The sequence below is a fragment of the Taurulus bubalis genome (assembly GCF_910589615.1).
Source record: "Taurulus bubalis genome assembly, chromosome: 19".
Taxonomy (NCBI): domain Eukaryota; kingdom Metazoa; phylum Chordata; class Actinopteri; order Perciformes; family Cottidae; genus Taurulus; species Taurulus bubalis.
The window spans coordinates 2,354,253-2,365,120 of NC_136607.1; the positions used below are offsets into that span (position 1 = coordinate 2,354,253).

At 41.9% G+C, this 10,868-nt stretch overlaps 1 protein-coding gene across 1 annotated transcript; it reads right to left on the reverse strand.

The window, feature by feature from the left end:
- Positions 1 to 10,868, reverse strand: reep5 (receptor accessory protein 5). The gene is made up of 5 exons (XM_079235165.1): positions 10,685 to 10,868; positions 10,363 to 10,456; positions 5,963 to 6,101; positions 1,339 to 1,507; positions 1 to 274 (listed from the first exon to the last, which is right to left on the reverse strand). Exons 1-5 carry the CDS (start codon positions 10,800 to 10,802, stop codon positions 225 to 227), a joined length of 570 nt encoding a protein of 189 aa, XP_079091291.1. The 5' UTR covers positions 10,803 to 10,868; the 3' UTR covers positions 1 to 224.

Below are 10,868 nucleotides of genomic sequence, written 5' to 3' on the forward strand. Positions count from 1 at the left end.
CATGTTTTATTGGTTTTATTTGGTTCATAAAGGTCATCAGGGCCAGCATACAGTTATAAGAAGTACCATGCTGACCTGCATGATTGATGCATGTGACACGTGTAACATCCAGTACAGGTTAGATGAAGGCTACGTACTTAACAGGATCTCTTTACAACAAACATTTCAAGGCAACGTTTCCTCTCTCCAGAGCTCCAGAGCGCCGCTGTGGCCGCCGCCTCCTCCTAGGAGCTCTTCTTCTCCTCGAACATGATGTTGGCGGTGGCTCTCTTGGCTGTGGACAAAGCACACAAACGTCACATCTCTTGTTCGTTATCGAGAGTCCAACAGCTACGAACACCCCGGTGGCCTCCCTTTGAGGCCGCTGTTCAACGCTAAGCTACTATTTCAAATGAAGGCCTCGGTCTCTCCAGGTCAGTAAGTGAGAATTCATGTTCTTTACATGCTAATGTAATAAATATATATCTCTTTCATCCCTGTTGCTTCTTTATATATTTGACCTTTTATCTTGTGTGTTTGTATCTTCAAGTTGTAAGGCGCTACTGATGACAAAAAAAATTCCCCTTGGGGACTAATAAAGTATATATTCATTCATTCATTCAAATCTTGTTTGCTAGCAAGCTACTTTGTCTTTAAAAAGGGCTTCATTCAAGACTTAATAATGTTGAGCATTAATATCGCAGCAAACAACGATTAGCTGTGTAAAGACATTCCTTTAGCAAACAGACTAAAGGAGGTGCTGGGATTGTGAAAAAGTAGCAGGTGCAGTAGTATAAAAAATGTAAAATGGATGCGATCCATTAAGAAGCATCGTAGTGAATTTGAATAGTTGAATCAAAGTCAAATGGAATTGTGAGGCCAGTGGAGACTCCTACTAGTAGATTGTGTCTGCACTAAAGGCTTTATGGCATTATTGAGCTCAGGGATTTTTCATTGTCCATGACCTCCTTTTATCTTTAATCAGAAATCTGATTCATGTTGGCAGTCAGTTGTTTTTTTGGGCAGAAATGGAATAGAAGTCTTCACAACTAAGTCTGTAGAATCAAACATTGTGTTTTCGTTATCTTAGAATGAGCCTCTAAGAGTTACACGCTTAAAGGGAGACGTGAGCAGAGCATTCAGCTGGATGCAGTCTGCAACCTCACCACTAGAGGTCACTAAGTCCTAAACCCTGCTCCTTTAAATGAGCCAAAGGGTGTTTGGGCTTCATCTAGTGGGGCATAGCGCTCAGGATTGGTTTATATGGGAATATTGGCTGATATATAATTATGAATATTTGTAAATAATCCCAGTATGGGTGGACTCTCCTGACAGTAAACAACAGACAAATCCACTCACCCTCGTCTTTGAACTTGTCAGCAGCTTCTGACGCCTTGTCCTGCAGGTTCTTCACCACATCGTCAATCCGGGTTTCATTCTTGAGGAAAAATGGCCGAATGATGCGGGTATAAATCAGGATTGATCCGTTGGAGGAAGTCGGAGCCATGCACCACACCAAGAAGGCACACTGGAGGAAAGGAAAGGGAACAAACCAATACATTACAGGCTGTACAAAATATTCTCAAAGTCTCAATTCAAAGCTTCACTTTAGAAGAAAACCTCAGGGAGGTTGACTCTTGTCACATTATTGCCATTGTGAACTGATCTGCCATCATGAAACTACAAAACAATGTTTATTGCATATGGTGCAGGTCCAGTTAAAAATACATTTGTATTTAATTGTTGATGCAACGGTAATTATTAATTTATTTATCGATTATCAAAAGTGTTGGCAACGAATTTCATTATTGATTCGTTGTGTCGCGCGATTATTACGCCGGGCAATAAGTCCCGGAGAAGAAAAAAAAAAAGAGCGGAGCAGAGCAACTGGCCGGCCAGCGTTTCTGAGATTGGAGTGAGACACGAGAAAAGCTGAGGTCGTGATCTTCTCAAAAAAAGAAGATCTTTGACAAGTCGAGTCTTGGCCAATCAGCGTCTTCATGTTCCTCAAACTTGTTTTTAATGGAAGCTAGTCAGCTTGCTATCACGTTAGCTAACGTGTTTGGTTGTGTATTGTCGTTAAAGTTCCGTTACAGTTCTGTCTTGCTTGTAAAAACCGTAACGTGGTGAAACATGCCGTCACCCCCCGGTCTGGTTCAGTTCACCAGTCACTCGTTGACGTTAAACCGGCTCACCGGCGGATCTGGCTGCAGGTTTTTTTTTTTTTTTTTACTCAAAGTAGAATGAAGCAAATCCCGTCATTGGGCTTAGCCAACAACGTGACGTCGTGGTCATAAGAGACCCAGAATGAAAGAGTTTAAGGAAGAGGACGCTCTATATGGAGCAGTACAGCTTCCCTCTGTCCAGTATTTCATACATATTGATAAAGCAGGGTATGTAAATGCAGCCTCTGGAGGGATCAATTACAGTAAAAAGGGCTCACATTTGGCAGATGTAAAGTATAGATGTGTATGTTTTTAGTGTTAGTCCATTTTGTTGTTTTAATTAACAGCTCAGGGATGTTCAAGGAGCAACCTGTTTGTGCTTTCTGAAGATGTTTTGCACTGTCACTTCTGTTTTTGAATAAAGGGTTGGAAATGAACGCTTTTTTGATAAAAACATTTTTTTATCGATTCATCGATTAATCGAAAAAATAATCTACCGATTAATCGATTATTAAAATAATTGTTAGTTGCAGCCCTAGTCTGAAGCTCCAGTTACAAACCACAAGGTGATCCAGTCATTTCCCCAAAGAGATGAAGATGCTCATAAACAACATCACCAGTCTTACAATTATTTTCCTAACAGCAAAAGGAAAATGTTCTTTTAAACGTAAATACAAAACTCATTTTGTATTATTTTATGGTCATAGAATAACTACATTGTGATCTCACTTTAACCCAAATTATCATATTTGGATATTATATATAATCAGCAGACATATATATATATATATATATATATATATATATATATATATATATATATATATATATATATATATATATATATATATATATATATATATATATATATATATATATATATATACCCCATGTAACATGCAGGCTTCAGTGGACTGTTTGTTTGGTTACTTCATTTATTTTAATTATTCATGTTTTTTCTTATTATTCTATCTTTTTAAATATATTGTGCATTTTTCATTGCTTTACTGTATGTATAAATGCTGCAGTAGCGAAAATATTTGCGGGATTAATAAAGTATTTATCTATCATCCATCCATCTCACTGGGACGAGCAGACAGAGGATGAACCGTGTTCTACCCACTGAGCTACAGAAGGACATTTATTAATGCTAATTCTTCACACTTTGATGTTGCAACTGGTAAAGGCGGAGCTAATTTATTGCTTTTCATACTTAACTAGGCTCTATACTACTTAATTATACATCATAGTTTATTAGCTGAATGAAAGAGTCTGAATCTGCAAAGCAGCCTAATATTGTCAAGTAACTGTAGTGAAGGTGAAATACAATACTTCCCTTTGAGAAGTAGTGCACTACTATGTAATGGTAAAACACAGGCTGGTACTCATTTGTACGCAGTATCAGAACTTCTTCCGTGTACTTTGGCATACCGGCCTCTTCATGCACACGTCTCACAAGCTGCTGCTACTATTTTCTGCCTCTCCATATCAGGTTATCTGGGAGATTCAGAAAGGTTGGCGCAGCGCCAGCGTCTTTGCAGCCAACTTCATAAGCCGTATGACCATAAAGACAACGTGGAGAGCATCAGGACAACCGGGGGAAGCAGGGGGAGAACCAGGGGGGAGAACCAGGGGGGAGAACCAGGGGGAGAACCAGGGGGCTGCGCTTTATCCACAATGTTCACGTCCGCATCTAAACTTGTTTATTTCTATTAAACATTGTTTCAAAGTTTTCTGAGTCTGCCCTTTGGACTTACAGAACAGGATATCGCAGGGCAAACACTTCATTAGAATAGAGTGTTAACACGATGGGTTAATATACAAACACATGACCCAGTATGACACGCTTCCAGAAATAATAACTCAATAGGAATAAGTAGCAGGAGGATGCTGCACACACCCGCCAGGTGAACAAGGGGAGTACAGACACTTGTTTTGTTCCTGAGGGCCCAGAGTCCACCATCATCGTCTCACAGAACCCTGCGAGCGGAACGATAACTTGAGCTCAAACACCTCGCTGTCCACCAGACACGGGGAACCACAGTCACAGGATTGCCTAACATGGTTTGGCCCCAGAATCTTTTCCACCTCAAAACCCTGAAGCCGTACAATATAAACAGTGATGGTTGTCATGGACAACCTACCTGATGCAGTTTGGTTTGGACGTTGGACAGAGATATTCACAGAGATATCACTCCATATGTTCCTAGTCAAACTAAATGTGGTTATCTTTGATCATTGATGTTCAAATGTCAATAATATGTTTAATGTTCTAATCAGGGATCACAATTCATCTTGTTTAATCAAATAGTTAGTTCTTGTTTGGTCTGACTGTACCTGGTGGACCAGCAGCTGCTTTTCAGTCAGATTATTGCCGCTGTCACAGAGACATGGTTATTAAATGATGAGCACATTACAATCTCCTTTTTAGATATTTTAATAAATTAAAATAAACAAGAGAAAAAGAGCAGCCACGTTGTGCATCTTTCAGGCAGATTCTTTTACACAGTCTTACGCTCGCTGCCTGTCAGTCCTCTGTGAGGGGAACATTAACACATGTATGGCAAACATCCCATAAAGCAAACACTGCTTTGCATCAGTACTGGCTGCTGGTGAACTTGCTGACACAGCTGGCAGCTCTCAGATACTCGTTATCATCAGTGTGCCGCACTCTCTATACAGCCCTTGTTGGACTCCGCCCACATTTAGCAGCTCCCTCAGACTATATGGTCTGTAGTCTGAGGGAGCTGCTATGGTCTACGGCTTCTTATACAGGAAGTGGACGAGTCACCGTGATTTTCACCCATGAACATGGGTTTGAAGCCTCGAGATCGGCCAAGTGAAAACACTGTTGAAAGGGTTCTCAGACGAAAACATGCTAGTGACCCGTCAATAAACACGCCCTAAAGCACACCCCGGTTTATCTTCTATTTTAAATATGTTTTCTCCAAATGGGAGAAAGACTTGAAACTAGAGATTGAGACCATGAACTCATGTTTACTGAGGGAATAAATCAAGAGAGAAGTAGAGTCATTTATATAGACTTCTATACAATCAGAGGACTCGCCCCCTGGTGGACATTTCAAAGAATGCAGGTTTAAGGCACCGGCGGTTCTGGACTAGTCCCACTACTACTACTACCGTCTGGCTGCAGCATGGGGAACCAAACTGAATTGAACGCTCAGCGTCCCCATCTGATTATTTTTGTAATCTTCTGCAGTTGAATTTTTATTTTGAATGTATAAGCTTAGAGATAGTGTTAGGAAGTTTAAAAGGTCATAGTTCCCTCTCTGAAATATATTTTATATTGCTGTAAAGTCTGTGCGCCGTTCAACTACGGTCTGTTACCTCAGTGGTCTCCAACCACCGGTCCGCGGACCAGTACCGGTCCACAGGTCCTTTGATACCCGGCCGGACAGAAAGAATGAAAGAAATATTTGTCTGTGACGCAAAACATGTTGGCGGGGTCACTGTGTTGCACCACTAATGGGACAGGATGTGACGGGACATCAAATAAAGAATCCTACTATGGCGGACGCATGACCCGCCCTTCTCTGCCTCCGATTGGCCTTCGTGAGATTGGTGAGGCTAAGAATCTCTGGGTGAATTAATGCGAGGCAGAGGCAGGGTGATAAATATCACTGGGCAGGACGCACACTGCAGTGAGTGCTGCTCCACTCGACTGGCAAAATATCAAAGTCCGGTGGAGAAAGCTGCACACTCAACTCAGCTTATTCTTAGTTTTATGAATGAATGGATTTTGCAGCACAAAACATTGATTAAAAAACAAACAAGCAAAACAGACACCGCTGGATTACCTTTCCGATATAGTAGAACGGGAACCAGGAGAGGAAGATATCGGCGAAGAACTCGGCCACACTGAAGAGTCCATACACCACCCAGTAGGTCAGCCATTTGGTGTCATCGTCCTTGGTGGCACTTTCAATGGCCTTAATCCTGGAGAGGACCAAAATGTAAGAGGAAAGATTATGGAAAGTTAATATTACTCACTCATCTCTTCCATCCTTAGTTTTCTCCTTCTTTTCTAAATTGGTCTTCTCCTTGCATCGTCTTTCCTTTTCCTTCCATATTCCCTGACTGCTTCAACAGGTTTATTACTGTCAAATTTCACAGATTTTCCAATATCTGCAAAATTAACCTGAATTGAGCCATCTGCCCTCTAAAGTCCTCCAACCACCTGAATGACTAAGTAGTCAGTCGGTGCCTTCCAACATGGCCTCTTTACCTCCTCTAAAGGGACGGTGATAGTTATCCATAAATAAAAGGAGGCCCACGTGAGAGAAGGAACCAAAACACAATCTCAGCTGTTGAAGTCACACTTCTGAGTTTGTCCTCTCCGATGAGGACAGGCGTCGTTGTAAGGTGTACAGATTGTAAAGCCGTCTGAGGCAAATTGATGATTTGAAATTGAATCAATTCATGTGTGGCAAGGACAAGCACATTTTATTTCAGTAGCTTTTCTTTGTTTCTCTCTTTCTTTTGGCTTGTTTTTTGGCCAAGACACATCACACACATCTGATGAGTATTCCAGCTCGATATTTCATCTCCTCTGCTTTAATGGAGACATAAGTGGATATAAGTAGGATGACCAAGGAGACACAAAATGAATGCTATGAAAGAGAACCACAAACGGTTCAGTTTAGGCAACAAAACCATGTCGAGGAAAACTGCCAGGAACAGATTGGAAACCACTAACACCAGTCCTCTGGCTGAACGTCCTGTTGGGACCCATCCACCCCCCTCACACACCAATACATGCTCTTTGACATTATGAAGCAAGTCACATGTTCTGACTAGAGATGGGTATCGTTTGGGTTTTTTTCCGATACCGGTGCTAAAACGATACTTTTAAAACGATACCGGTGCCTGAACCGATACTTTTTTAATTGCCAAGGCAATTTTTTTTCTTCAAATTGAACAATATTATTAACTGTTTAAAGTATACTATAGATATAAATAAGTACATACAAAACACGCTTCAAACTACAGCTTCAAACCTTTTAACTTCAAACTATAAAAATATATATTTAAAACTAAAACTGCTGCTTTACTGGACTACACGTCATCATTAATATCAACTGGAGAGATTTGTTTCATCAAGCTGAGGACGGACGTTCAAAAGCTCGTGTCTCCAGCGATCTCTGTGTGCGCGCCCTGTGTGTGTGTGTGTGTGTGTGTGTGTGTGTGTGTGTGTGAGCGCTGGAAGCCCCGCCCCCTCGAGCCCCGCTCTGCGTGCAGCAGTGTGCTCTGATCCGCTATTTTAATAATCGTTTTTAGCGTGCGGGCACCGCGCTACCTTTTTAGTATCTATATACCGTGCAACTTCACAGAGTAGTGTAAAACAAAAAGTATTTAAATCGGCTCAGGCACCGGAAGGAAGCACCGAAATCTGCGTTGCTTTTCGGTCCGGTAGGTACCGGACGTGTTGGACCCGGTGCCATACTGGCACTCGGTACCCAACCCTAGTTCTGACTGTTGCCTAGTCGTGTGGCTGCATGTCATCTGTGTGTCCACCACAAATAAAGCTCCTAATTGACTTTCCATTGGCCATATATTTGTGCCGAGCGATTGCATTTCGTCAGTATTTCACGAACCGCCATGATTGTGGGCTGGAAGGGTCATATCGTGGAAGGTAACAGAGACACGCGGTGGTTTCCTGTTCTCTGGTTCCTGTTACTTTTGGTTAATCGTTCTTCTTGTCAAACACACAGACGCATTAAAGGGCGTGCGCAACTGCATTGGAGAAAAAACAAGTAATGATCGGTGAGCAGTTATTGGTTTTCTCTTGAAGTTTGTTTCCAAAAGAAGTCTTTGTCATGAATGTATCTCCCCGAGGCCTCAGTATGAAGGCTGCTCTGTTCCAGTCACATGGGCAGATACCCTGGTGCTTCACTACAGCAGCTTTAAGGCCAACTACCAATGTGACAGGGAGGAGACGCTGGGCTCGTCTGGAAAAGATGTTCGAACATGTTCAGTGAACAAACACTGAAGCTCTAGTTTCACAGCCCTGTGGTCGTGCAAAGCCGGCGGTAGCGCGGCCGGGCCTCTCTAGCAGACGTCCCTCTAGCAGACGTCCCTCTAGCAGACGTCCCTCTAGCAGACGTCCCTCTAGCAGACGTCCCTCTAGCAGACGTCTCGGCTGCTGCACCTTGAACCTCCTCACGCTTTGACAGGTTTATCTGTCAGACATCAGCTCTCTGACCTCAGCTGCTGACAGACACTGCATCAGCTGAGAATAATCATGTGTTCGGTGTCTCAGTTTATTAAGTGGCTTATGTAACTACTTCCAGTTCCGTGTGCAATACAAATAACAAGCATACAAGTACCACTTGTTATTGATTATGCCAAATATTTTGTTTGCAGGCTGCAGGACATGTGATAAATTATTCAGCACGACTGCAGAAAAGAAAGAAAAAAAAAGAAACAGGAACCTGTTAGTATCAACCTTCACAACCAGTTTCCTGTCATTAAGCTATTGGCCCATTTCTAAAGAGCATGAGACACTGCTCTCAGTATGACACGGTACGTGTAACAGCAGCCAACGATCAGTTTCAATGTGTTAGAAGCTTCTAACAGGCCTTCATTAAGACTGTATAACTGTTGGTTTCAGCTAGAAGGCCACACTAAAAACTGGGTGTATTTAAAACACGAGCAGTTAACAGAGTCATTATTTGGATTTTGTTCTTATCTAAATGTCGGTGTCTTCCAGGCTGTGGTATCTGCTGTACTTCAGTTATTCCTCAGCAGAGATCGAGAAATAAAACGAGATAAAAGCTGTTTCCAACCCACTACTAATCACAGGATTTAGTATGAGATGAGTAACTAGTGCATGACTAATAAACATGTTAATCACTTCAGAATGCAGTAAAAAAGTGAAAATGGCCAAATAAATTGTTAAGAACGTAAGACCGTAATGCTGCTGCTGCGTCATGTGACTCACCTGGAGTCATCGTGCTCGTCACACCGAATTTATTTTGAGATCAATACTCAATTACGTTATTTTTTTTAAGACAAAATGTTTTTATATATATTGTATTAACATTTTTAACTCAACTTCCCAAAATATCTGATCATAACATGAACTAAAGATAGCGAATGCTTTATTTTTGTTGTCATCAGAGTATCGTGCTAAGTGTAGATAATCCTGGTCTCTATATCGGTCTGGTCATGGAGTCGCTCCTCGCCACCGAAGAGACAAAGAAAACTGAGCCGAGGGACTGAGACACGCAGGCGAAGCCCAGATCAAAACATCATGAGAACGGTTATTTGTTTTATAACTTTGGTTAACAAGAGAATCATTGTATTTTCTCTGTATAAATCTTAAAATTAATGTTAACCACAAAAAAAACTGTCATTATAAAATAAAGTCATGATCACAAGATTATCAGAAGGAAACTGCAGATGTTAGATGAGGATCAGTTTAATAGAAACCAGTACTGAGTCTGTGGTGAAATATCCCTGATGATGGGAACAAGATCTAAGAATCCAAAAATCAAAACCTGTACAACACGGACTTGAAAAATGGTCAGCAATAATATGATGCATACCTCAATTGTTGTTAAGAGCTAAACTGGTAACGGTTATGAAGAGAAAACCCTGTAGTCATACACATTCTGACCAATGGATTTCAGGACTTTAAAACAAAATTTCGAAGAGCAAACAGATGTGAAAAATGAGTAAATGTAGTATTTAAACTAACAATGAGAATACAAAGCATACAGTAAACCTTAAATGACACAAATGAATGAGACAATAGTTTGATTAAAAGAATAAACATTTATATAGATGCCTGTATGTATGCCTGCTTATATTTTGAGTCTTTCTTTTAAAAGCATATTCATTATTTCAAACTCAGCGTTAATGAACGTCATGAACACATGAATATAACACATTTCCATAACTTTGGGGATTTTATTTTTTTCAAGGACTTTTCCAGGCCTGGAAATAACCAATTTAAAATTCTCTCTTTTCCAGGTTTTCCATGACCGTGAGAACCCTGAATACTGACACACAAAAGACACATTGTAGCTAACAGTGACGTATCAATGCTCTAGTGCCCTCCATACATACACATCACCAATCATGATAAAACAAATATTTAATCATAATTTTCCATCGATGTTGTGTGCGCGTGCGCGTTGGGTGGGGTTGTTGTGCAGGCCCCTCCTCAGAAGTGCTCTAAGAATAATACACTTACGATATGTAGGCTGGGTAGAGGAAGCCGATGAGGTTACACAGCAGGGAGGCTCCGTAGCCGATGACCAAGTACACCGCGATGAGCCCCACGACAGCTGCAACACACACACGCGCGTTACGTCACGCCTTTTGTCCACACACACACGACACATATCGCTCTTCACCGCGCCGCACAGTGAGTGGGTTATTACGAGCCTTTCGCTCCAGGAGCTACAGCGTGACGGCGGGCGGAGGGACGCGGGCTGCCACGCGCCTCTCTTGCGCCCATCTGCGTGATGCCGTCTCCTTCCATCCCGCGCGCACACACACACACACACACTCACCCAGCGCGATGTACGTCCGGCTCACTCCGGTCTTCGCCTCGATCTTCGCGAGACTCTCCGTCATTAAGTTCTTCTCGTGGAGAAACTTGTCGAATCTGACTTTGAGCCCCTGCGCCATGGCTGCACTTCCTTCTTCAGCGATGCTGCTCAAACTGCGACAACCCGGGCAGAGCGCACACACAGC